Here is a 25,086-nt window from a genome sequence, read left to right as displayed (position 1 = left end):
CCCGGCGGCTGCGCGGGGCGGCGCCGTCCTGAGGTGATTTGCGCGGCCCCCGGGGCGTCCTCTCCCCGTGAGGAGGAGTTGAGCTGCCCCGGGCTGCCGAGCGAGGTTTCTGCCTCACACACCCTAACGCGCTGCTGTGCCGGCCAGCTGAGCGTGTCTGGCACACAGAGACACAGCACAAGCGACGCGAAGCGCTCGCTTTCAAATCGTGTGGTACTTTGTGAAGAAACCGTAACCGAGGGCTGCTCCTGGGCCATACAGCACAGTCAGAGATGCCCAGCGGGTTGCTTGTGCTGCTGCTGTTCCTTCTCCAGGTGGACCAGGTAAGGACCCTCAGTCCGAACAAGGCAGCAGCGTTAGCTACTTGTAGAAGTTGATAATGCACACGTGCAGGCACCTTAGACGGGTGCATTTTAGTCCAAATGACTAAAGTGTTCAGGGAGACTTAGGACAAGGTTGCGTAAAGGAGAGTAATGTTGAAATTCACCAGCAGTTCTGTCAGTGACTTTAAAAGTCACACACTTCTGTTTGGCTAAGTGAGCTAGGTAAATCCCACATGCTTTATTCACGTGAAATGTATCCTCTTTCTGTTCATCACATACACCAAAGCATCCATTATACCATGTTCGGGGTGCACTGGAATGCCACTGTCTTCCTGAAAGAGCTTTTGTTTCTTGGGAACTCTGTTTTCAGTTTGGCTGCATGAAGCAGCGGTCCTCCCAAAACCTTGGCTGTCAGTAGTTCCTGCAGTATCTCAGCTCTGGCCCCTTCACCCCACACAGCAACAGGGACCTCCCATCAGCCACAAAGATGTGGCAATTAAGGAGAGTAAAAATGCCTGTATACTGGCAAGGAAACTTGAGAATTTCCTTTCCTCAGACTCTGGCCAGAAAAGATGGGCTCTTCCCTGACACGGTCCTGTTTGTGGGCTTTTTAAAAGAGAAAGAATGAGCATGCTTCATTAGCTGGTACAAAAATGTTTGAAAACAGCTGCTTCCAAAACCATCCCCATAGTCAAAACACTACCAAGATAATGACAAATATCTGGTCTGAGTTAGACTAAGGCAAGAGATGGTGCCAGTGAGACAAGATGGTCTTCTGGGAGACTTTCCTGAAGCGTCAGGTCCTCAAACACACAATTGCCTGTAGTTTAGTACCTACCCTAAAGATAAAAGACTTGTAACGTACTTGCCCTCTGAGCATTTCTTACTCAATCAGACCTTTCTAAAGAAAGCTCACTCAACACAATGAAACAGCTTCATCTCTTCTATAATTTTTGGATCAGTGTAGGAAGATGAAGCCCATGGCCTTACCACCATGGGATTATCACCAGCTTCAGATTTTCCTTGGTCCATTTCTTCCTAGGTGCATCTTGGGACTGCCTGAAGCTGCTTCAGAAATCCATCTCACTCCCACAAGAATGGTTACTGCCTTTAGCATATGTTGGAATTGCTTTAATGAAGTATGACTAGATCAGAGCAGAGCATGAAGGAAAGCATGCAGAGAAAGTATCAGTTGCTAAATTCCAGGAAAGTCTGAGTACTTATGTGTGGTTTGGCAAATTCCTCTGCTAAACACCGAAGCTGGCATAGAAGCTCTGCATTCTTTATGATTTTACTTCCTGTTTATGTGATTTATAGTTAAAGATCCATTTTTATCTAGACTGTATAGCCAGAAAGCAGGATAAAGAGGATTTGAGGTATTGATTTCAAATGTATGCAAAAGCACTTCTTTGTCAGTGATGGCATAAAATGACACAGTCTTCTGTAGCTCCAGGAAAACTCCAACCTTCAATGGTTTATCACTGCGTAATAGTGTTTCTTGATTCTTGTGCCATGCTGACAACTGCTTTTGGGGACCTACCCATTCTACACACCAGGAATCCTCTGTTCTTCCTAATCTGTCCCTTCTACCAATCGTTTCACGAGCAACTCCAACAGCCCATCCATCACTGTCCTTGGTAATTACTTCCCAGTAGTGGCACCCAGTAGAGAAGCCCTGGGAACACAACACTTGGCTGATGCAGAATCTCTTGAGTGATGGTTCATAATAAGTTGGGTTGCTGGAAACCATTACTTTCCTGTTCTGAGCTGTGATTGCAAAGCGGTCATATGCTGTGGTGAGATCAAAAGTCACAATATCTGCCCCTAGAAGAGAGAAAGGAAAATATTCTCAACTCTAGGCAATAAGAAAACAGACCTCCTCAGTATTTACTTGCATCCTAAGTAACAGTGGATGTACATCCCTTCTCGAGAACAGAAATGAAAGCCAATGACCACACAATAAACCTTAAGCAAAGTCCAATCCTGCACATCAGCAAGAATCCTCAAGTAAATGCTAATGACTGTATCCTGAGCCCAGTGCACACTGAAACATTTAACAGGCACAACTGGGTAAACATCCGTGACAGGCTCTTGCACTACAAAGCAAGGCGAAGGCACTGGGCTCCCTGCAGAATGGATCTTGTTTGCTATCAGTCTTGTAACAAAACTATGCATTTGCCACTAAAAAAACTGGATGCTTACTTTAAGAAAACTTACATTATCATCTGTTCACTGGGACATGTTCTTGCATGTTTTATAAGCAAATATATTAATATTGTGTTTATGCTACAGCTGTAGCATTGTGTTGACTGTAAAAAATATTTCTGTAAAAACGATGCAGAATTCAGTGATTGTGGCTTAACGCAGTAAAGACCAGTAAGGTGCAGTAACTGCCCATACACCAAAACAGAATCTGCAGGCAGCAGAAGCTACAACAGAGCTTATACACCTCCATCGAACAGGTTTCTTAATGTTTTTATCTTCCATATGCAGTCAGGTGTAGTATTACATTGTGCTGCAGTGACTGATTAAGTCATGGTAAGTTTAATAGTTTCTAGATTTCAGTTAAACAGACAGATCTCCTGCTAATGTTTGTAAGTATGGTTTTCTTCAGCAAATCCAGTCATAGTCACTTGAATATTGTTATTGAAGAGCCACGTTGGCTTGCATACTTACACCGAGAAAACTGGCTTGAAATGCTTGGTTCTGGACTTTTAGCTGCAGACTCTGAAGATAATGAGCAGACACGCGTCTCTTGATATAAGGCTGGAGATTGTACTAAATATGGAAAAGATAAAGAGTTAAGGCACGTCGTGAAAATGTAAATAGGAAGTATTTATGTATCTTATGGAAAATGTAAAATAAATGTAGCTGGCAGTTAAACTACAAAACAAAGAGCTGGGTTTTTGATTGTTAAAATTGTCAAAGGATGTGAGGGAAATGTTTTTATTCAAGATTACCAGGGCACAGCTGCCTTCACTGTGGTCAGAATGGAGGAGTCAGAAAAGTTAACTCCCTCTAAAAAAGATTTCAAAATAAGGAAAACTCACCTGGTGGGAACTGCTGAGGGTATTCCTCCAAAAGTAAAATTTCCAACATTCTCTTAAGATTTCCTACAGCACTTCTGACAACATTAAACTTCTCATCAATTGTAAATTTATGCATTGTTGAAGGTGAGCCTCCCTCTCTCTCAAGCAAGTTACTCTAGGAATGACATAAAAGAAGAATCAAGGGGAAGATGTAAACAGTATCAGTTATTTCATGTAGCATACCAGGTGATATTATAAAGCCAGAGTGGAAAAGGGGCAGTGATCTCTCTAAAATCTTATTGTTTGAAAGGAGAGCTTCTTTAACAAGATAGTTACCTGAGAGAAATGACCTGAAAACTTACAGAAAATGTGAAAGGATAGTTTATTCTTGATCAAAAATAAAATAATTTATTTTCCCCAAGAAAACTAAGAATGGGATTAATTTTTCTTAAATTGATTACAATTTCATTAAATTTACGTATGCATACATAAACTCTTTTTAACTTTCTTCTTGTAACCAAACCAGAAGTTTTAAAAATAATTAGCGTGAAATCTAGCATAAAATACCAAGAAAGGGGTAAACCTCATTTGCCTAAATTTAGAAATTGTGGAATTCTATATCCAAGCGTGTTCTCTTAATCTGCCTTTATCGTCTGCGGAAAGAAACAGGCATTCTGAAGGAGCGATGACTCCCATGTGAAGGTAGGCGTCTCAAGTAGGCCAGATGACTCACGCTCCAAAAGTACCTGTTTCTCTTCATTGCCTGTAACAGGAGTCTGGATCAGGTATAAACACATACAGTTACATGAGGTGAACTCCAGTGTAGGCCTCTAGCAGTCCACTTCTGTCTCCTAGCCCTGTCACACCAGAGTCCCACTCCAAATTGCCACTGGCTTATTAGCACCACTGGTATTGTCTTCAACATCAAAATGGGCTCTGCAGAATTTCAAGTATTTTAATTGCCTCTTTTGAGAGCTCTTGACATATTTTTCCCCAGAAGGTTATTAGGAAGTACTTAATAACAGTGAGTTCTTTAATTTGCATATGTACGGGTACTTTTTTTTTCCTTCTTCTGGAAAATTACAAAGAAAATAGAGGATCTTTAACCTTACATTTGGCTCAGGACTGGATTTAAGCAATACAGTCCCACTTCATTCCATGTCACCGGCCTTCTTGGAACAAACCTAGTTCTGAATTGGCACCCACAGCCTAGGCTTTTTCTGGTATTTTTGACCTCTGAATTTCCCACTCCAAAGTGTCACTGGCACCACCAGCCCAATGCCTGTGGATCGGTATCGTTGTCTACAGCGAGAATAGTGCAGCGGGGACCCAAAAGCACTCTGTACATGTTCAGCTCTTCAAGACATTTAGCTTAAGAGTTTTTACTCACATTCTGCCACCTCATTTCATCACTTCCTAATCCTTTCTCCATCTGGGCTTTGATGTCTATGAGTTTGTTCTTTTCAACACAGAGCTGGTGAATAGTCTCTTCAATCTTCTGTTGAGCTGCTTTTTGCTCCTGTTCAATGAACATCAGTGTGTTTGCCTCCTGTCTTTCAATGTATTCCTTCATGCAACAGAAGTCTTTAGTAATCTGGCTTTGGATCTGAGATGTATGTTCCTGAAAGACAGAAAACATGGAGCTCTTTGTGTTGTTAGAAAAGAAGATTAGTGGAATATGAGAATTTACTGCCCCATTTAATGTGCTCTTTAACTGAACAGAAATACCTAGCCCTATTCAAAGGAGTAAAACGTATTTGACACTATCCTGCATAGCCTGCAATGGGAATCTGGGCATGTTAAAGATGTTGACTGTTTTGTGGCCAACAATCTTTGTTTGACAATTTAGCAAAGATCAATATTCCAGATTAATGACATATCTAAGAGTCCCAGGCTACTCCTGGGGTAGGCAGAAAAAAGCAACAGTGCACAATTTCTGCAGCTTTAGTGCCAGCCAAGACATCAGTTAGTACAGCTGGTGCCACAGTTCACTCTTGTCAGAAAAAAAGAGAATTGTGAGAGCAACAGAAGGAGACAGAAAGGCAGATCCCTGCTCTGGGCTGGAAGGCCCACTGGAGTCAGTCACAGGTTTCAAGGTGGCAGTGGAAACAGAAGGTAACCGCAAGTAATGAAGTACAGTGCATACCTTTGTTTTACTGAGATCCTTCCTCAAGATGTTGATGGTCTCTTCAGTTATTTCCAGTTGTTTGGAGATGTCACGTATCTGTTCCTCCTTTAAAGTGACACATTTGAGCATTTATCTACATAACTCTCCAAGAAAACATAACCCTCCAAAAGAACATGACTAGGTTCAACAGCAGGGTAATAAAAATCCTCACATTGTTGACAGTTAGGCACTGGCTGGTTCACTGTGGGGCTGGAGGACAATTAATTCTGAGTGTGAATAACCACAGTAAAGTCAACATTCAACAGTCAGAAGTCATTTGTGAGCTTAAGCCCTTTGCTGCACTGCAGAGACCAAGGAAGACTTTTTAGATACACGTGTGCATAGTGTTACAGTAATGAAGTCAATAATCAGGTTTTGGTCATCTCCTCCAAGATTTAAGAGAGTTATTTTAAGCAGAGACAGAGACAACGAACCAGTCCTGTTTTGTGTCACTCAGCTGGGTGGAGCTGTAGCACTGTATCATAACGCTATGTTTCATTTCAGGAGTCTCCAGGGCTGTGCCGATGCAGTGAATAACACCACTTAAGATGTTTGTGAAAAGAGGAGGGAAAGAGCTGGCAGTGACTGAAATACAAAACAACTGCCCTCCAGGACGCACAGTGCTCGAGGCAACGTGAGGAGATGGTGCTAACCTCCTGCGAAGGATGCAATGCACTGCGATTACATCATTTGCTCATTACAAGTTTTAACTGGAGGAATAAAAAGGTAAGAGTGAAGAATAGCAATGGAGAAGGAAATTAAAGAGAATAGCTGAGAGATGAAGAGACAGAAGGCAGAAACAGGTTAAGAAAGATTTAGAGATGTTTGAGGTTTCTTCTCAGTCCTAAACTGACTGAACATAACCGGGGCTTGCTGCCTTAGGCATTTTGTAGAGTTCAGTTGGCCCCTGTCCCTCCAGCACGATGATCAGCCAGTTATCACAACCCTGTATCAGATAGGCACATCCAGCTAGCAGCTCTTTCAACACAACCAATGCACCAGACTCCAGCAATGAGCCCCAAACAGTGCCTTAGCAAAACCCATCTGCCCGAGTGAACAGCCCGGTTGTGACAACACCGATATCAACACATGAAATGCAAAGTACTGAGGGGGAAAAAAAGAAAAAGCAGAAAGCAGGACGGAGTTATCTCAGCCCGAGCCACGGCCTCGTTCCCAACTTGTACCCAGGACAGGGGGGAAGCCCCGGCTGCCCCCTCCCCTACCTTCTCCCCGGGTCGCCGCCCCGCAGAGCTCCATCCACCGCCGGCACCATCTCCAGAGGGGCTGGGCTCGTCCCACGCCCCCAGCCCCTCGCCCCTTCCCCCGTTCAGCACCAGGCTGACCAGGGCTGCCAGCTCCCGGTTGGGCCGCAGGTCCTTCAGCTCGAAGCCCTCCCGGCAGAGCGGGCAGGTGGCGCGCTGCCTCCCCCTGCAGTAGGCGGCGATGCAGGGCCGGCAGAAGCTGTGGCTGCAGCTCGCCAGCCGCACGGGCTCGGTGAAGTGCTGCAAGCAGCAGGAGCAGCTCAGCTCCACGTCTGCCAGCAGCCGACCCAGCTCTGCCTGGGCAGCCATAGCCGGACCGGCCCGGGGCGGAGCAGAGCGCGGCGCGGTTTCGTTTCCTCGCGGCGCCGCCTCCGGCCGGGGGGCCGGGCCCGGTGTGGGGCTGGGCTCGGTACTGTACCGGGCACGGTGCGGGGCTAAAGGCGGCTGAAGGCGGCTGAAAGCCCCGGGCCACCTGTGAAGCCGGGCTCCGGTGCTGCTGTTGCCTTCAGCTCGGCCCCAGGACTTGGGCTGGCTGTGGGAAAGCACTGTCACAAAGCTCTCTGTAACCCCGCTTCCAGACTTCAAAAAGTTGTCGTCTCTGCACAGTTGCATTTTTTTGTTTCTTCGGGGAATTTCCTGGTTTTGTAACAGGGTTGCTGACACGACTGGTCTGCTGACCTTTCCTGGACATCACACAGTGAGCCCCATCCGTGAAGCTGAGGCTTCTGGGTGGACTGAATTCCCTGAGATCATCCTGAATTACGCAGCTCACCTCAAAATAACTAAAAAAAAAAAAAAAAAAAAAGGCATCTCAAACCAGACTATGATCCTCATACAAGTCAACGGGTGCCTTGCTGCTGATTTCAGGAGCTGCAGGATGAGGCTGTTAAAAGATTTGCTGAACCAGCATGTGAACTGTTATTCACCAGATTGCATGGGGAGAGAGAAGAAAGAACAAAAACATCAGGGAGTTTATGGGAGTATGTCAGGAAGCAAAACTCCTGCTGCAGATTGTTCAAGACTGGATGATGATGAGTTGACTAAGACAGGCAGAATGATGATCCAAGTCAATTTTTCTGTACTGTTGTGGAAAAAAAAGAGTTAATCTCACTAATCCCTGCACATATTGGTACTTCCTTGTTTCTGTAGAACTATTTGGGGTGCCTTACACTGGCTGGCAAGCAACAGCAAAAGGTGGAAGCTTCACCAGAAGCTTAGTTTGCAAGACTTCCGCTTGATTTGCAAACTAAGGGAATCTGAAAAGAAGAATTAAATATCTGAACGACTGGCTGCTTGGTAGAACCAAATCTTGGGCTTGGCTGTGAGGCAAGAAAACACTCAGTGCACTGTGTGAGCCAGTGCAAATCCTCACCCACTCCTGCGCATAATGGATGTGCATAGCACCTGATCAGGAGGCACTCACTCCGTACTTTCCGTGCTGGTCCTCATTCATTGAGTGTCTTCAAACAAGCCAAGGAAGATAACACTTTTAAAACTAGCTTCTGCCTTTCAATGCTCAGACTAATCAAATTCAGCAAGTGAATCCACGACCCAAAGCTTTAGCTGTTTTTAGGAGATGACACCAATCAGTGTGTCTTTGTCCTGAACTCATGTCTTGACTAGGGCAGTATGTGGGGTTGCTTTGGAAAAGAAAAAAAAAAAAAAATAAGGGCCTTTACATGTCTCATTTGCCACTCATAAAAGAATCAAATAGCAGAGACTGTTGAAAGCAAGGAGCTAGGGACATCTGTCATTAGAATGATTCCGTTACACTATTCTCCACAATTCAAACTTGACTTTTATTTTTTTTTAACAGTTTCTGTGACGGAAATCTAACACTGTTAAAAGCATTAAAACCACTCCATGGAAAACAAACATGTCCCTATCTGGATAGGAGCTGAAGTCAGGTAGAATATAGCTGCCCAGCTCTGCTCCTCCCTGAGAAAGATTCATCCAATCATTCCAGCATGAATTTATATCTTTGGTCTATCCAACAGGATGCCCTGCATCGTCCTGGTAGGTGGTGACGTCTTGCCTCTTGGTCACTCATTCTATGCACTCATGTAACAGATGATCACATTCACTGGCAAAATATATGCCACCAGGTGGACTGTCAAGTACATCGTTCTGGATGTAAAGGCATCCATCTGATATCAGACCAAAGCAAGAAAAGGAGGATGTGATAAAACATCACCTGCAGGAGTCCTCAAGGAAATTCATGCCAGCCCTCTGTGGTCAGACTTTCTCCACTGACATTGTTTTTTTTTTCCATAAGTCAACACTGGCTGATTCATCCCCACATCAGTCTGGGAAGGCCTCCTCTGCTCAACAGCAGAGAAGGGAAGGAAGAAAGAAGGCACTTCAGAGGAAGGTTGTGCAGGGACACAGATAATTTTTGAATATCTGCTCTCCACCTTACTCGTTTCTCTGTTGCCACCCTCCCTGTGCCTTCAGTTGTTGAAGGAAGCCCTCTGTGGTAGTCACTGAGGGGGCCTGAACATCACCCTCGCAGAGGCTGCAGACCAGTGCTGAACAGAGCCCAAGAAGTGCAGTTCACCAGAACTCCGAACTCACTGTTAGTCCTAACCAGTCAAAGGCTGGGCAATGACTCCATTCAGGGCGTCTATCCACTCCCTCTGCTCCTTATCGTTCTCACATATAAACAAAAACTCTCGCGTTGGTGTGACCATGGTGATCCCTGGTTTCGTCTTCTTCACACAGACTCCCTGGGGCAAGCCAGCTCGTGCTTCATAGCCCTCATCCATCCTTCCAATAAAAATCTGGCCCAGTGCAAATGCATCCTAGAAAGAAGGAAACAGAAGACAGTCATTAGCCAGCGGACAGTACAGCTCCAACAGACATTGTTCTCTCCTTTGACATGGAGCTGGGGATGTGTGGAGGGATCACTGATCTACTGACAGGCAGCAGGAAGCTAGCAGCTATTTGTAAAAGACTAAGATCTTCCTCACAGCCACTGTAAGGGACAGAGCTCCCAAACAGCTCAACTTCAAAGATATCAACCTATAAGGGAGATGAGCTCTTGAGACTGAGCCCATTGTCTTATGCAGCCGCTGGAAGAGTCGGATAACAGACCCCTTCTTCCCACCCACCTTTGTGAAGGAGCTTGGGGGATAGCAAAGAACAGCTCTCTTACCAGTGGATTTTTAAAGTATAGCAGGTTCCTCTCCTGAGAGTCCAGGCTGAACCAGCGCACCTTGAAGGTCTCCTTCTGCTGCAAGGAGATGGTAGAAGTTTGGTAAAGACCAAATCCCAGAGAAGAATTCTGGTCTTTTTCTGCTCCTTCAGCAGAGCCTGAAATCTCCAAAGTTCCCTCTGATGTTCAAAGAGGCAGCAGCCCAAATAAATTCCCACAAAAAAAAAACAAACAAACCCACAACCCAACATAGGCTGAACACCTAAGAATTTGCTGCTATAAACAGATGTGACTTCTGTGCCACTGACTTCAAGAGAAATAGGGAAGTAAGGGAGTTAGCATGTGATGTTCTGTTCTAGAGGCGGCTGCAGTTCTAGAGCTGCAGTCAGCAGGCAACTGATACAGGAACCTATTTGGTGTTGCCCAACAGTACTTAGTGTTTCCACTGCCAGCCAATCCATCTCACTTACTTTTCAAGGAGGATCCTTCTTCACAGTTGTTTTTTCCTGCACAAAATAAAGCATGACCCCAAGACCACAACAGGCTTTACAATGTCTTTTATCAACCCAGGAAGCACACAGTCACTCAAGAAATTGCTTACTAGTAAACGATTATAGCATTATCAAATAATCTCCTCCTAGAAGAATCCTGTTTGTGTACTACTATGCATGTAAGCTGGACCTACCTTTGGTCCCGTTTTCTCCATATATCCTTCTTTGACATAATTTCTTGTGATCCGGGGTACGAGCTAGGAGAACACACACACAAAAAGGTCTGCCATCTCATTCAAGCTTGCTTTTCTGTTCTGTTTCTTTCAAAGCAAATCACCGTCAATTTTGGCTTTTATGGTTGGGGTTGTTTTTGGCTGCTCAGTAAAGGGAAGTCTGAATTAAGAAGGAACATAAGACTGCTGCAAGATCACACGTTAAAAGAACCACATGTAGACTTTTGTGTGGCCTTTTCTTCTGCAGCTTCCATCCATCCCAAGGCTCACCTACTGATTTGGCACTGTATGGAGGCTGGCTGTGGTCTGGCTGCTCTGAAAGAGATCTTAATTCTACCTATGATCAGGGAAGTGGCTATATTAAGGAATGTAAAGACAACAGAAGAAAAATAAGAAAATTCAGTGATGCCCAATGCAAGGAAAGGAATAATGTGGGACAGAAATCTTTGTGTTTACTTGAGAACCCAATACTCCTGCCAGGAAAGCTGACCAGCAAGTCAAAGTAAGAGACAGAACACAGATGTCCAAATTAGCTTCTGCTTCCTTGTGTTTGCCATTAAAAGACTTTCCTTTATTCCATCTCTAAGGCAACTGAGTATTAAAGAATATTTGTGTTGGCACTAACAGAGACATTGAGCATGAGTGATTAGAGGTGTTACTCTTCTTATGCACAGCTGGTATGGCTAAACACAGATATGTTTTGAAAAGCAAACAAAGATTTAGTCTTTATGTCCAAAGTTGATCAGGAGGAGGAAAAAAGATTAAGGATGTGATTGACGTTTTTCTCCAGAAGTTCATCCATAACTAGCTGTGCAGATAAAAAGAGCTTCAGATATTTCTAATAAGAGAGGAAACAAAAGCACTACCTCCTGACGGATTATCTGAGTAAGCATTATGGAGTTCCTCTCTCTCAAGTAGGGACTCTATCTGTTTCTTGAACAACTGTTTCAACGTATCTGCTCTGCAGATTTATTTTTCCCCAATGCTATCACACAGTCCAGCAGTAGTTCCACAGATACCTGTACCAGCTTCACGTACTTTAAAGCTGCTGCCTCCAAATCCCAGCATTAGCACCGGGCTGAGGCACACTAGAGGACAGCCACCATGGAGGTCTCAAGAACAGCCTGGTATGACAGCCTCCCTCTTTCTCCAGAGAGAAGCAGCTGGCATTTCCAAACCCATATGCAGCTGTCTGAGCACCTGGCTCTGGCAGAAGCGAGAAAGTGTTTTCCCATGCTGTGTTTGCGCAGACTGCTTCAAGCCCTGTTCAGTTCTCACCTCAGACTCAGGGACAGTTGGGAAGGTTGTTCTAAGATAATGGTAACGTGCTGCCCGGATGGCATTGAACCAGTCAACAATCTCCTAGGGAAAACAGCAAAGACAAACATAAAGACAAAAATAACATGAAGGGGTAAGAACACTGCCTTTCCAAAAAGACCTTTCTCCTTCATTCTGACTTCTTTACAAAGATGCAGTTTCTCCCCAAGGTCCAGAGAGAGTCAGTGATTTGTCCCAGACACCTGAAAAACACTGAGCCTCTAAAATAATTTTTAAATGCTAACTTTTAAATTTTTAAATATCCAGGAAGGTCCTGGACATCCTCAGCACAGAGAATAACCCAAGTCTGTGTACAGAAGCTTTTTCAGTTGGTTCAGTTATGGATTGTTTAACCACCTGCATACCTGGAAACACTTCAGAACTATGGCAAGGAAGAAACAGAAATCTAACAAAACCTGTAGATGTACTTAAAATTATTAGTCTGTTTGGAAATAATGCAAAGCAACAGTATTTTCCGTGTGTGTCAAGAAGGCTTCAAAGAATATAACCTACAAGTCATAGTGATTTCAGAGAAAATCAGATTCTGCAGAAACAGGCATATAGTCCAAATTATATATCCAACACCTGAGAATCTTGATCATTCCAAAATCTCTGTGGTATTCACCTTTCCACTTTCATGATAGACAAAAAGGTTCCTTGTCTGACCATTTGTCTTGTAGGTGATCTGCAGTCCATGAGCATGTTGGATTTTCTCTGTCTGGAACATCACATTCAGTTTCTCAATGCTGATAATGGCTTTTGGACCTTTGGTCTGCGAAATGAAAAGCATCACTGTATTAAAGTGGTCTCAAGGAAGGCAATGGAGGATAGATAATTGTATGAGAACCAGGTCCCTACTGAACAGAAAGCAGGCATCATAAAGTACCTGATAATTGGATATACCTGAAGAATAAAAGCTATAGCTAATGTGTCACATAAAATCAGTTACACAGAAAACTCCCCTTCCTTCACAAATGCTGGCTGGCCCTTGGAAAGTGATGTGTCTGCACTGCAAAGATTCCCTCTCCAACCTCACAGCTGGAGATCAATTAGCTACACATTCTCACTGGAAGGGAGACATGTTGAGGATGTTACTGCAGCAGCTGATGAGAGAATATTTTGGCAATGTGAGAAGTAGCATCTGCTAACAGATCTCTTCTTCATCTTGCTATTCAGTATCCATTTCCTTCGTTCACTAAGCAAAAGGAGGCTGCAGGGTTAAGATAAGGGATGAGGAAAAGGGCTAAATCCAAAAGAGCAACTGCCTAAGTAAGATACCACAGATGTTAATGCGGAAACATCTGGGCTGCTCCAGACACAGGCTGACCTGGCTGCAAAACTAGAGACAAAGCTCTTTATACTATTTTCAACTTGTAAAGAGTAGAGTCTGAGGCTGGTTGTTGACCAGCTACCTACAACCAGCTGTGGCTGGGGAACTCACTTCTTTAGTGTAGTACTTCAACATCCCTTCCCTTGCTGACAGGAGGAATCGCCTCTTCTGGAACTGTCTGCTTTCCCGCCCGCGCTTCCAGAGGAATCCTTCGTGGCTACCTGCATGTGAGACCAAGACGAGCATCAGACAAAGGTAGCACTATAGCAGGACTGTTTATCTATGTGGTAATGTGCCACAGAGTTTCAAGTCTCTTTTCCATCTGAGAATTTTCACCTCAAATGGAATGAATCAGTGGAGAACTAGAGAACTGTAAGATCACACATGTAAGCTAAATACACCTTGTACTTGTTGGGAGCTTCTTCTCAAAATTAGAGCCTCAAAAGCAAGGCCTGCACATCCAGCAACTCATACGTGGCAAGCCATCCTCAAAGATCTTCAAAGTTGCAACCAGAGTACTGTGCTGCTGGCCTTAAAGCTAATACCTTTTCCCTGACGATCCTAACTTTTACCTGCAGAACAAGGATCTTGGCAGACTCGGGTGGCAACAAATTCCTCACGCTCATATTTAGCTCTAATCCATTGTTCTTTTAAAACCCTGAAAGAGGAAAACATGGATAAAGCTGATCTGCCTCTACTCTATTTTCACCAACCAACCAAAGAGACCTGTAGAGGGAAGCAGCAGTTCGATAGCTGGAAAGGTCTGCCCACTGAATAACCATCAACTTACAAGCAGTCACAGGCCTGGGGGATGTAATAGTACGGGGGGACTTTGGCCTCATATTTAGTTTTGGCACAGAGATTCCCATGCTTCTTCATAAACTGAAATACAAAACAAGTTCCACTTAGGCATGCAACTACAAAACCAATACTGTATCATGAGCATAAAATGAAACTTAAACCAAACTCTCAGTGTGTCTACACATAAGTTTATACATTTCCTTTGGAACTGTAGCCTGCACTATTTTAGATATTTCACTGTTTACAGCTCTGAACCAGATGGGAAGGAACACAAGATTGTGGTTATTAATTGAAATAACAAAAGAGAATGAAAATACATTTATGATCTTCCTCTACCTTCAGCTGTTCCTAGAAGTAAATTGTGATTGCATTGCTAACACAATTCAATAGAAAAATGAGAGGCTGAAGCAATATTTAATAAAGGTATGTTGATTACTAAAGAAAACATACTAACTGGAAGTAACTGTGGGCCTCTAAGCCACAACATGCAGATACTGCAGGCTGTTAAACATACAATCACCTATCAGTGTAATTTGATTGAGTACGTCATAAAAAAAAACCACCTAAAGTTACCCAATGAGTTCACTCGGCTCTGTGTTCTTCTGTTCATAGAGAATGGCGTGAATTCTGAGTCAGAGGAGGTTATGCTGAAATACGGGGAACAGTAAGTGAAATACTCCTTTTCGTTCTGTACCTCTATAAGATCGTTCTCCCAGAAGTCAAGCCGAAGGGATTTGACCCTGCTGATTTGAGGAAGATTGCGATGGATTCCGGAGCAATTCAAGCAAATGAATATTCCAAGTTTGTAAGAAGCCCACTCTGGATCTAGACACAAACAAAAAGAATGCATGGATAAATGGGAAAAGGCACAGCCACTGACAAGGGCAAAAAAACCATATCTGATGTACAGCCCAGGTTTCACGCCTAACTCATCAAATCCCACCCCATTGTTTAAGGCTGTCACCTCTTTGTATTTAAAGGAACCACATCTGCTTTCCCCAGGGAAAGCGGCAGCCCTGAAACCCGTAAGCTTTTTCATGGAGAATTTGTTTAAAAATTAATGTGACCGTGCAGGCAGCCAAGCGGCGATGTGAAAGCTGAGCTAATTATTAGTTCATCGTGGCAAGTTCTTGCTGCTGACCTAACGACGGAGGGGCGCTTTGGCCAGCGAGCAGCTCCGCGGGTGCAGGGCTCGCCCCCCCCCCCCCGGCCGCCCCCTGCCCGGGGCCCGCTCTCGCCGCCGCAGCAGGGCCGGGAGCAGCCCCGAGGTGCTCGGAGGGCTCCATCCAGCACGATCATTTCCTTCCCCCGCGGCTCGCCTCGCTTCTCCCTTATCGCGGCACGCAGCAGCTGCCCGCCGGGTCCCCGCCCGCTGCGGGCTCCGTTCGCAGGAGGCGACGCCCCAGGGCGCGAGCCCCCGGGCTCGGGGGGCTGTGGCCGTGCCGCCCCCGGTCCCCGCTTCCACAACCCCCGGGGTGCCGAGGCCGGCTCCCGTCCCCCCGCTGCCTCCCTCGGTCCCCCCGAGCCGAGCCGAGCGGTGCCGTGCCCCCGGGCAGGGCTCGCAGCCCCCACCTGCCGCCCCGCAGTCGGCGCAGCGGCCGTTGCCGGCGGCCTTCAGCAGCTCCAGCAGCGGCGCCTTGGGCCGGTCGCGGTCCATCGGCGCCGGCCCCGGTCGGGAAATGAGGAAGCGGAGCGGGGCCCCGAGCCGCGGGGCGCCCCCTGCCCTCCCTTCCCCTTCCCTGCCCTCCCCTCCGGCCGCCTCCAGCGGCGGCTCCGCGCCCCCGGGCAGGGCGGGGCCGGCCCCGCGGCCGGGTGCGGGCTCGGCGCAGCTCGGAGCCGAGGGGGGTCCCCGCAGCGAGCTCCTCGCTCGTCAGGGTCCTGCAGCCGGCAGGAGGGCTCATCCCCGCACCTGCTGCGCCTCCTCTGCCTCGCTCCAGGCTTGGCTTTCTTTTGCGGGAAAAATTTCAAATGAAAAGCCTGCTGTGCAGCAGAACGGCGACTGTGCTCCGGGTACCGGCCAAAGCGCTCGTACCGCGGACGGACTCGGTCAGGTGCTCAGCACAACCCCCGAGCGCTGCCTGCCGCCCTGCTGCGAGGAGGAAAAGGTGGCTGCAGCTGCAAACACAGGGAAAGCAGCACTTCAGGATTTGCAAAGCCTGATGGCAGTGCCCCTCTTTCAAGATAAAGCCAACCATCACTGGTCACTGTAACTGGGAATCTTTCCTAATCTAAGGAAAAAGACCCAACATTTTAAAATGAGGGAAAGATTTACAGCAAAGCTAATTACAACTGAAATAGACTAAAAGTGAAAATTAAAAACATCATCAAGCATTTTTCATTTTACTCTAGGTAGAGGTTAAAGTATAATTATAGGTTAGACTATATCACACTATAATTTGCGATTTTTGTTCTTTACTAATCTTTAGGTGTAATTGTGTAAAATCTTTGTGTAGTTGCTCATTTTCTAAATGAGAAAATACTATATGTCTATTAGTTAGAAGTAGTGACTTTTTTTTTAATCTTTTTAGGCACTAAATAACATTAGGCTATGTTTTTTAAAGTGAATATAAAGTCAAGTTAGTGAAGCCATAAAAGGAATTATACAGCAGAATATCTGAAAAGTTGAGTATCCCTCAAATACCTGTATAAGATTCCTTTTAGTGCTTACCCTTTAAGAGCTGTTGTATACTAGAATAGAAACATGGATTTCTTTTTCCCCCGTTTTCCTGCAAACCATACCTTAAAGATCTTTTGCTAGCTTAATCTTTGTGTTCTTACAAATCCTTTAAGATATGAAAATGCCTGATATTTACAAGTAATTATTTATATTCAAGACTAAATACAAACCTGACAGTAAAAAATGTGGCATTAGTTGTTAACCAGTTTTGTTTTAAATACTGTGTCATAGTCACATAGCTGAGCTTCAGTGTGCCTTTGCAACTTGCAAGGGAAGTAAGTGTTCTTCCCAGGCTTCCAGTCACCATCTTGCACCATTTCCAGACTATCTCAGTCTCTATGAAAGCTGTCTTGCAAAGGGATTCTTCTGTCCTTCTACTCTGCATTAGTACTAACACATCACACAATAACAAGAATACACCTAAAGCTCAACAGCTTTTTTCCTGTACTCTGGGAGTGTAGAAGAGTGTTAAGAGATGTAGAAAAATCATTTAGCTAAGTTCATCCCTTACCTTTTCTCTTCCTTTGCACTTGTATTCTATAAAGCAATATTAGAATAATGCTAAAAAGCAAGACAAGCTTCAAACTTGACTGAGATTTCAACAAGAACATTTATAAATAAACATACTTTTGAAATTACTGTACACCCAATAATAACTACTGCTTAAATAGGATGTAGAGTCATTTCGAAACTCCATTTTTACTTCCAGTTTCACCAAATTCTTTTGTTTAGGTAGATCTCAGGCAGGGGTTGTCTCTCCTTTCCAGGTAATCTTTGTATCATTCCCATGATTTCTGAAGCTGATTTTTATAACGTGGAAGAAAAGGTGTTTGCTGCGCCAAAGAGAAGTTTTTCCCTACATTACACTTTCATACTGTGGAAGCGATAGCGTATGTCCTACTACATAAGGCACATGGGCTAGCTCAATGTGCAGTATAAAGTAATAAGCAGAACCCACACTATTGCAGGAAAAGAGTTTGGTTCAAAGGTAGAAGACATTCAGGGGAATAGGTCTTCTGAAGCATTTCTGTTTAGACTCAGTTAATCAAAACCTACCTCCCTTTCTTTTCCTCAAGACCAGCCTGTCCCCTTTTAGAAACCTGCTTTCTTCTGGCATCCAAGAGAGATAACAGTTCCTTGCTTCAGCCCCTGGTCTCCTAATCCTGAACTGACACTCCTTAAATTTCTGACTGCTTAAGTAGAATAGTAAGATGCTCATACCTGATGCACAGAAATGCAAAGTGACTAGTTTAGCAGAGCTCAAACGAACTGTTACGAGTGCATTATCTTGAATGAAAGATAGCTTGAGGAGTTTTTTTGTGGTAATTGCACATAAGTCTCTCATCAAGGAATGAGCTGCTTGAATTCCACCTTACCTTTTGGACTCCTATTATACCACCACAGCCTGAGCATTCTGTAAAATTAATTCCTAAGGCAATTATTAGAACCAGAGAATTAGCTTCAGAAGGAAGTAAGTTGTCTCCCACTGCTAATTTATGTCTTCCCCTGTGTTCTCTAAAATAGAAAGTAATACAATATAGGGCCTGTCTCCAGTATACGTACGTCCACAGCTTAGTTAGCAGCCTTTATAAAGCAGTGAACGGATATGCTTTTACTTTATTTTTTGCCAAAGTTAACAGGACTCAGACCATTGATGCAACAGTACAATCCAATAAAATTTTAACAGGCACCACTTTATTTCACTCTGTGCTACTGAAAGAGTAAACTATAAAGAGTTATCTACAATGCAGATCCTTAAAATAATTTACCGTTTTTATAAATATTTCTCATTCCTGAACATCGTTAAGACATGAAAAATATAGGATGAGAACAGAAGGTACTAGAAAATAGCCTTCCTCATTATTATAGAAACATTGAGGTAAATGGAGTGGCACTGTAATGCAACAATCTCAGTTTGAGGAGGAAGAACAGTAAAACTGCAATATAAAGGTAGAAAAAACATGGTTGAGATATTTCCAGTTAAAAAAATTAAATATTTTTATAGACCAAAAACATTACATTTTAAAGTCTTACTTTTCATATATATATATATATCAAATATCCAGAACTATAGCAAAGTGTCACAAATTTATTGTATAAAAACAGATTCAATCACAAATAATCAGGCTGAAGTCTTGCCAAATACAAAATGAAGTATAAAAATAGAACACAATATACAAGACTAGAAGTAGTTAAATATTACTGAAATCAAAGTAACACTGGAATAATTGTTATTTACAAAGTCTTGCCTAATATCCAAGTCCATCATGAGCTACAGTAATCATTTCTCTACCCTTTTAAGATCAACATGCATATCAGCTGTAAATAATGAGTGAAGTTGAAACCAATGTATACAAATATATGTACATAGATGCATAGTGCTTTGTAAAGACTTTGCTACCCACTTGTTATTGTGAAGGGAGTTGCTGTCATTTACATTTCACAAGAATTATTGCTTGGTCTCCCTGCTCCCTCCTCACCCTGTGTTATTTAACATTTATGCAAATTCTGAAAGAAACGAGCTTCTTTTACTAAAGTCAGCTCCTGGTGGTGGGTGGGTGAGGTATAAAGAAAAAAACAACTTTGCTGTAGAAGTTGTGACAGTTGTTTTTCCCAAAAAAATAAAAAAAAGGACTTCTTGCTATGTGATTCACAGATTACAGAGAAAGATAGCATGAAGTCCTGATTAATTTGTACATTTAATATTCTAAATGCACTTACTAGACAAGCACCAACATTTCAGTCTTTAAAAGCAATATCATGACAATAGATATATACATTATTTTAAATACTTATAGAAATTTAATATACAAATGGCTCTGAATATACAATAATGTGTTTTAAGAAAAATAAGTCAAACCATGGTGAGAAAACCACCATTAGGCACAACGTATTTCTGTGTTAGCAATTTTAAGGGAAGTCTAGAGACAGACTGTGCATCATTTGTCTGGGTATTTCAAGATGAATTCCTTCAAGATAATGCAGGAACCTATAAAAAAAGTAAGAGTAACTATAAGGGGGCAAAGTTATTTCCAAATGGTAGACAATACTTATATTTAGAGAGGCAACATCCACCTTTCTCATCTCAAATTATTTTTACAAAATATTTTTATTAAAATACAACTACCTTGTATACTGAAACGTAACAGGATTTAGGAAAACTAAAACTTACCTTCTTTTAGTCTTTCCTTGCTCTTTAATCTTCTCAGACCTACAAATACTGCGAAGAGTAGGGAGATATTCGAGTACGCTGGCTTGCTTGTTACCCAGGTTTAAAGGAGTTCTGGAAAATATAGTTCTGATGACTGCCAACCTCTTCTGTGCTTTTTCGTGAATGCTAAAATGAGAACGAAGCTTTGTTTCTTGTTCAAGAACATCATCCCCATTTTGTTCTTTTAAAATCAAAGCCACTGGTTTAAAACTGTTAAAGACACTGATGTCTGAAACTGCCTCCCAGTGGATTAGAGACCTGCAGTTTCTGATCATATGCTGCTTACACAGCATTTCAAAACTGCACTTAGGCAAAAACACGAAGGACAGTAGTTTGTTTTGCCAATGCTCTTAGCTTAACTATCTAATCTGACAAGGTCTTCACAATCTAGTTATGTATGTGAAGTTTAGTTTATCTGTCAGACAACTGAAAGCATCTGTGGTCTTCAAAAATAAAAAGCATTTTGTGATTGACGTTCTGGAAAATAGCAATATCAGATCCAATCTATAACTCATGATATATTGACCAAATTCGGTCACAGATTAGACAGACCCATTTTGATATTACTCCTCTTGGTTCTTCCTTACAGAAATGCAATAGCTTTGCTCAATTATGTTAGGTCTTCATCAGGCAACACCTACACATTTAATATAGATGGGCTCTGGATGAAAAATTTAGTGTCTGGTACTTGCAAAATAAATTTCAGTCCATCTGACTATCTTGGAAAAAAACATTCCTTTGTTCCTTTTTGGGGTGGCGGTGTGTATGCTGTTTTAAAGTAAGTAGATCAGATTAAGGTCACCATTCCTGAACAATGTTATAGTCAGGTTATTCAAACAAAGTCATTTTTTGGTAGCAAGTGCCAAGCAGTTAATTTAAGCTTACTTAGGTGAACAACTTACTCCATTGTTCTGAGACATACTGAGAACATTCCTATCTGTATGAATGTGTACATATAGTAACTGAAACAGTCCTACACACTGTGAAACGCTTTTCTTGACAAGTATACACAGTATTCCAGAAATATTTGCAAATCCTTACCTTGAATCAGCTGACTGATTGAAGGATACATAATTTCTTGTGTTTGAGATATGCATAGTAAGTCCCTCAAGTTGATCGCTTTCAGGTGTTTTACTGGAGCTCAAGGAGGTTTCCAATTTTTGTGAAATACTAACAGAACATTTGTTAAAACTGAGTGCTTCAATAGCTGCCTTTATTTCACTACAGCTCTGGGAACTCCACCAATCAGTATTTTCTATACTGAATTCATCACAAAGACCATTTTTGATTTTGCCATTTGTCCACTTAAATCCTTCATCTTTAGAGAACTCCAGTGGCTCCCTGGTGTTACTGTTTACACAGCAATCCAAGAAAGACATGTTCTCTACAAATTCAGTCAGTGAATTCAGACACTGACAAACAAGAGCAGATCTTTTATCATTTGCTGGCGTTTTACTTTTCATGTCTTTTCCTTCTCTGTTCATCATCAATTTTGATTCCTCGCTATTCGCTTCAGCACATGATGTAGGACTATCTGATGGCAAACTTAAGAATTCAGCTGAATAGTTCAGTTCAGTGTCAAATAAGTCACTATCATCCAATACATCAAGCCTTTTCTTGTTCTTTGTCTTTTTAGATTTTTTTCTAGAGCAGTAGCTATTAATAGATTTGTTTTTTGAAGAAACTATGGTAGTCCTTTCAAGTGTGGAGTTAGAGGCTTCAGACTGGTTTGAAAGATAATGCACTGGTAAAGGAAGAAGCAGTTCGAGATTACTATATATAAAATCCACTGTCTTCAGCTGGAATTCTGTGAGAAGCTGTATCAATTTATCCCATTTCTCCATGGTTGTGATTTTCTGCTGTAAGATAGTTGAGAAAAAAGCATTAATAACTTTTTTAATAATCATGCATTTAAATGTAAAAGAAAAAAGCTACAGAAAACCTCATATTCCTGTCTTTATAATATTCTGAGACAAAGGACTATTTGGCTTGCAGCAGACTGCCCCAGTTTGCATTTTGCTTAATTACTAGAGAATACCATAATTTCTACAACCAACTTTTTGAAAAAGATTTACTTTTGAGATTCTATTCATAGTGACAGTTACACAATTACTTAGCAATTATTCAAAATATTAGCTTATCAACAACAAGAATACCTTAAGAAATGTAAACAAGTCTTCTGAAGGCAACAGGATATTTCTAAGGCCGAGCAATGTCTCTACGCAGCCTGTATCGCATTTTGGAAACTCCTGAAGAGGTGCATCAGCTTGAGAAACTTCAATCTTTGAATCAGTAGCCTTTTCAGAGTTAATTACTTGATCTGCTTTGTTTATCTCATCTTCTCCTGCACAAAGACAACATGCTTCACTTGAAAAAAGTTGTATCATACAATTTCTGATCCCCCCCCCCCTTGGTCTCAATTCCTTTTACAAATACTGTAGCTGTTGCTTCTTGCTGCAGTTCTGAATGAATATAGCAACAAAAATTGCTCCATTAATCACACCCATTTTGTCTCCTTAAGTGTCAATCTGCCCAACTCTCCCTTCTCTGCAAGCAGCCATTAGAAATAGTCTTTTCTTCCTTTTATACTCCACTAGTCTCTCTCTATCACACCCACACTTCCTGAGGACACTCTTCCTATATCCTTCAGGCTTCCTCCTCCCTGCTAGCTGTCTTTTTTTTTTTTTTTTCTTCTTTTTCCATTCTGCTTCTTTTAGGTAAGTTACTTACAACTTGCTAAATGATAAAGACCTGCAAACTCTGTGCTGAAGGGAGAGAACTACTGAGTCCCTGCTTTGTCCAGTTTTGCTACTCCTAAGAGGAAAAGGAGATAATGGGTAATAATCAGATTCAATAGAAATCAAATTTATAAACCCTTATGTATACTAAAAGGTTTTGAAGTAGCAAAGAGAATAATCCTGACAACACAAGACACCCACCTAAATCTTTACAAATCTTACAGAAAGTTGCCATCTATTCATGCATTTTTAGGACTGTTTTGATTTAATCTAAGTCATCTTAAGATGGAGAATCAAATTATTATTTTCTTTTTAATTAAATCAACATACCATGAAGTGCCAAACATTTGTCTTTCAAGTATCCACCTCCACTCTTAACCCAAAATTGTAAGAAGAGAACACTTTGTCTGATATCACAGTTATTTGTGGTTAACAAAGCAGCTAAATCTTTTACATCTGTTCGTAGATTCTCAGCCAAACACAGCGCTTGCAGATAGCTAGCAGCGTTTATCTAAATGAAAGTTAGAAAAATGTATAAATAAAAACACAACACTGAAAACAACTCTTACCAGTCAGGACTGCAAAAACAGAAGTTACTCTATTTATGCTTGCAATATATATTCTTTTAAACATAGAAGATTAGGGTTTATTAAATTAGTTACATTAAAACCTCAGCACAATTCTGTACCAGCTCCAAATAGTCCAAGTCAGATAATTAATTTGAATTTAGAAAATTTAACTCATTAAAGAAAACACACATATTCTGCCTATGTTCCTAAAACTATGTAAACCTGGTTTCTTGTAATTATTGAGCAGGTGTTAGTTAACTATATTCACCTTAAAGGTTTTTCTTTCTTTCAAATCTGCATTTTCTATTATCTCGAAGAATTTTCATTTTTGCATTAAAAAGTTTCCCCTCTCAAGAATTAGTTCCTTCTGATTCTCATTTATTTATTTTATACGATACATAGCTGCAAGTATGGATTTGCTGTAACAGAATGCCAGTGATAATATTAAAGGAATAATCCACACTATACTATTTCTAGTTCTTTTACTTTTTAATGAATGAACCGATACTGACATAGTCAGGCTTCAGATCAAAACTATTATATCTATTATATGTCTCCTAGGAAATTATTTACTAGATCTTAAACTCATGTTAAGATGTTCTTGCTACAATTTTTTCAAATGCAAAATGGTTAAGATAAATAAATCCTCCAGGCTAATAATAAATTCTATGTGTAAATATAAAAGCATCTTACATACTCTCACATAAAACCAAAACAGTAGTCTTCTGTTAAAACAGATATATTCCATCATATAGATATAAACCTACACCAACATTTACATTTCAAGATTAAATCTGCTGACAACTACTTGCTTAGGACATCATCTACATTTCCAAGCATAGACTTACCAAGGAAGGAGTTCTAAAGTTGATTTCTTCAAAGTAGCCATCAAACATTAAGCTAAATGTTGGATCTAGATAAAGAGATATTGGTGAACTGTCATGATATTATGTTCAAAACTAATTTTTGTCTTTATCCGTTAGAGCAGACAGTTGAAGCATCTTTAATCAAATACTTAAAATACTATACAGTCTCTTAAATTTTAGGTTTTGGATCTGCATTCAACCATTCCCATTTAAATGTTTGCATTCAAATAGTTTTTTCTGCCTGTAATTACAGAAACAAGCACTACTCACCATTAGTAGTAAGAATTACAGGTCTCTTTGCAGTTGCCATGAACGTCTTTATTGCACTTAGAAATCCTGCATCTTCATCAAATATTATATCTACCTATAGAAAACACAAATGACTTGCAAGATACCAATAGCTTTAAGAATAGCTACAAGCTGTAAATGCAGTCGAACTGTTAACTACAGAGTAAGACTTAATAACAGATTTAATTTGCACACAAGTTCACAGAATCACAGACTGGTTGAGGTTGGAAGGGATCTCTAGAGATCACTTTGTCCAACCCCGCACTTCCCCTCAAGCTAGGTGACACAGAGCAGGTTGCTCAGGATAACTTAAAAAGCTATCTGGATGTTGTTTTTTTATTTTATTATTTTTTTTTTAATAGAACTGCACCAGTGATCTGTAGGATCAGCCCACAGTTAGCAAACATTGCTATACTTGCTTTATTTACTTAAAATGACATTCTTGGCTGTAGCTTTACATTATTGGTCTAAGACTCAACTAGTTTTATGTAAGACATTAAAGAAAAAAAATTAATGTGGGCTTAGATACTTTACTGAGGTGCTAATGGTGACTGTTTTAAAGTGTCAGAGCAGGCAAGTAGTGCAAAGCTATAAAAACAACACTTTTGACAGTCAAAGAAATTGAATCAG

The 25,086-nt window shown here is 41.8% G+C and overlaps 3 protein-coding genes and 1 long non-coding RNA gene across 9 annotated transcripts in view; 1 reads left to right on the top strand and 3 right to left on the bottom strand.

Annotated features, from left to right (window-relative positions):
- The first annotated feature begins 6 nt into the window (after positions 1-6).
- LOC106034673 (uncharacterized) overlaps positions 7-25,086 on the top strand; it is a 27,271-nt gene continuing 2,191 nt past the window's right edge. The window contains exons 1-4 of one of the 3 annotated variants that reach the window (XR_010825851.1): positions 7-323; positions 6,024-6,245; positions 13,460-13,561; positions 14,720-14,771. This is a non-coding gene — a long non-coding RNA (uncharacterized lncRNA). Of the gene's footprint in view, positions 324-6,023; positions 6,246-13,459; positions 13,562-14,719; positions 15,133-25,086 lie in introns of all 3 variants that reach the window. The other 2 variants (XR_010825853.1, XR_010825854.1) reach the window with 2 other exon arrangements.
- RNF135 (ring finger protein 135) lies at positions 522-8,407 on the bottom strand. The gene is made up of 6 exons (XM_013178920.3): positions 6,743-8,407; positions 5,499-5,585; positions 4,743-4,973; positions 3,374-3,527; positions 3,000-3,101; positions 522-2,147 (listed from the first exon to the last, which is right to left on the bottom strand). The coding sequence occupies exons 1-6, from the start codon at positions 7,391-7,393 to the stop codon at positions 1,615-1,617; spliced, it is 1,758 nt and encodes a 585-aa protein (XP_013034374.3). The 5' UTR covers positions 7,394-8,407; the 3' UTR covers positions 522-1,614.
- ADAP2 (ArfGAP with dual PH domains 2) lies at positions 8,557-15,892 on the bottom strand. 2 transcript variants are annotated; one of them, XM_048064647.2, is made up of 10 exons: positions 15,680-15,892; positions 14,802-14,932; positions 14,097-14,188; positions 13,879-13,964; positions 13,418-13,527; positions 12,602-12,748; positions 11,938-12,021; positions 10,621-10,683; positions 9,936-10,013; positions 8,557-9,582 (listed from the first exon to the last, which is right to left on the bottom strand). In XM_048064647.2, the coding sequence occupies exons 1-10, from the start codon at positions 15,762-15,764 to the stop codon at positions 9,364-9,366; spliced, it is 1,095 nt and encodes a 364-aa protein (XP_047920604.1). In that variant the 5' UTR covers positions 15,765-15,892; the 3' UTR covers positions 8,557-9,363. The 2 variants fall into 2 exon arrangements, with proteins under 2 accessions (XP_047920604.1, XP_066836220.1); XM_066980119.1 differs by lacking the exon at positions 15,680-15,892 and adding an exon at positions 15,249-15,613.
- ATAD5 (ATPase family AAA domain containing 5) overlaps positions 18,458-25,086 on the bottom strand; it is a 19,106-nt gene continuing 12,477 nt past the window's right edge. For 2 of the 3 annotated variants that reach the window (XM_013178916.3, XM_048064608.2), the window contains exons 17-23: positions 24,439-24,532; positions 24,151-24,215; positions 23,064-23,244; positions 22,152-22,339; positions 21,037-21,854; positions 19,957-20,121; positions 18,458-19,773 (exon numbers count right to left, since the gene is read on the bottom strand). In XM_013178916.3, coding sequence (XP_013034370.3) covers positions 19,695-19,773; positions 19,957-20,121; positions 21,037-21,854; positions 22,152-22,339; positions 23,064-23,244; positions 24,151-24,215; positions 24,439-24,532 — 1,590 coding nt within the window. In that variant the 3' untranslated portion in view covers positions 18,458-19,694. Of the gene's footprint in view, positions 19,774-19,956; positions 20,122-21,036; positions 21,855-22,151; positions 22,358-23,063; positions 23,245-24,150; positions 24,216-24,438; positions 24,533-25,086 lie in introns of all 3 variants that reach the window. The other variant, XM_013178910.3, reaches the window with a different exon arrangement.

The sequence above is a fragment of the Anser cygnoides genome, chromosome 19 (assembly GCF_040182565.1).
Source record: "Anser cygnoides isolate HZ-2024a breed goose chromosome 19, Taihu_goose_T2T_genome, whole genome shotgun sequence".
Taxonomy (NCBI): Eukaryota; Metazoa; Chordata; class Aves; order Anseriformes; family Anatidae; genus Anser; species Anser cygnoides.
The sequence above is the reverse complement of the archived record's forward strand: the minus strand, read 5'-3'. Positions and strand labels throughout refer to the sequence as shown.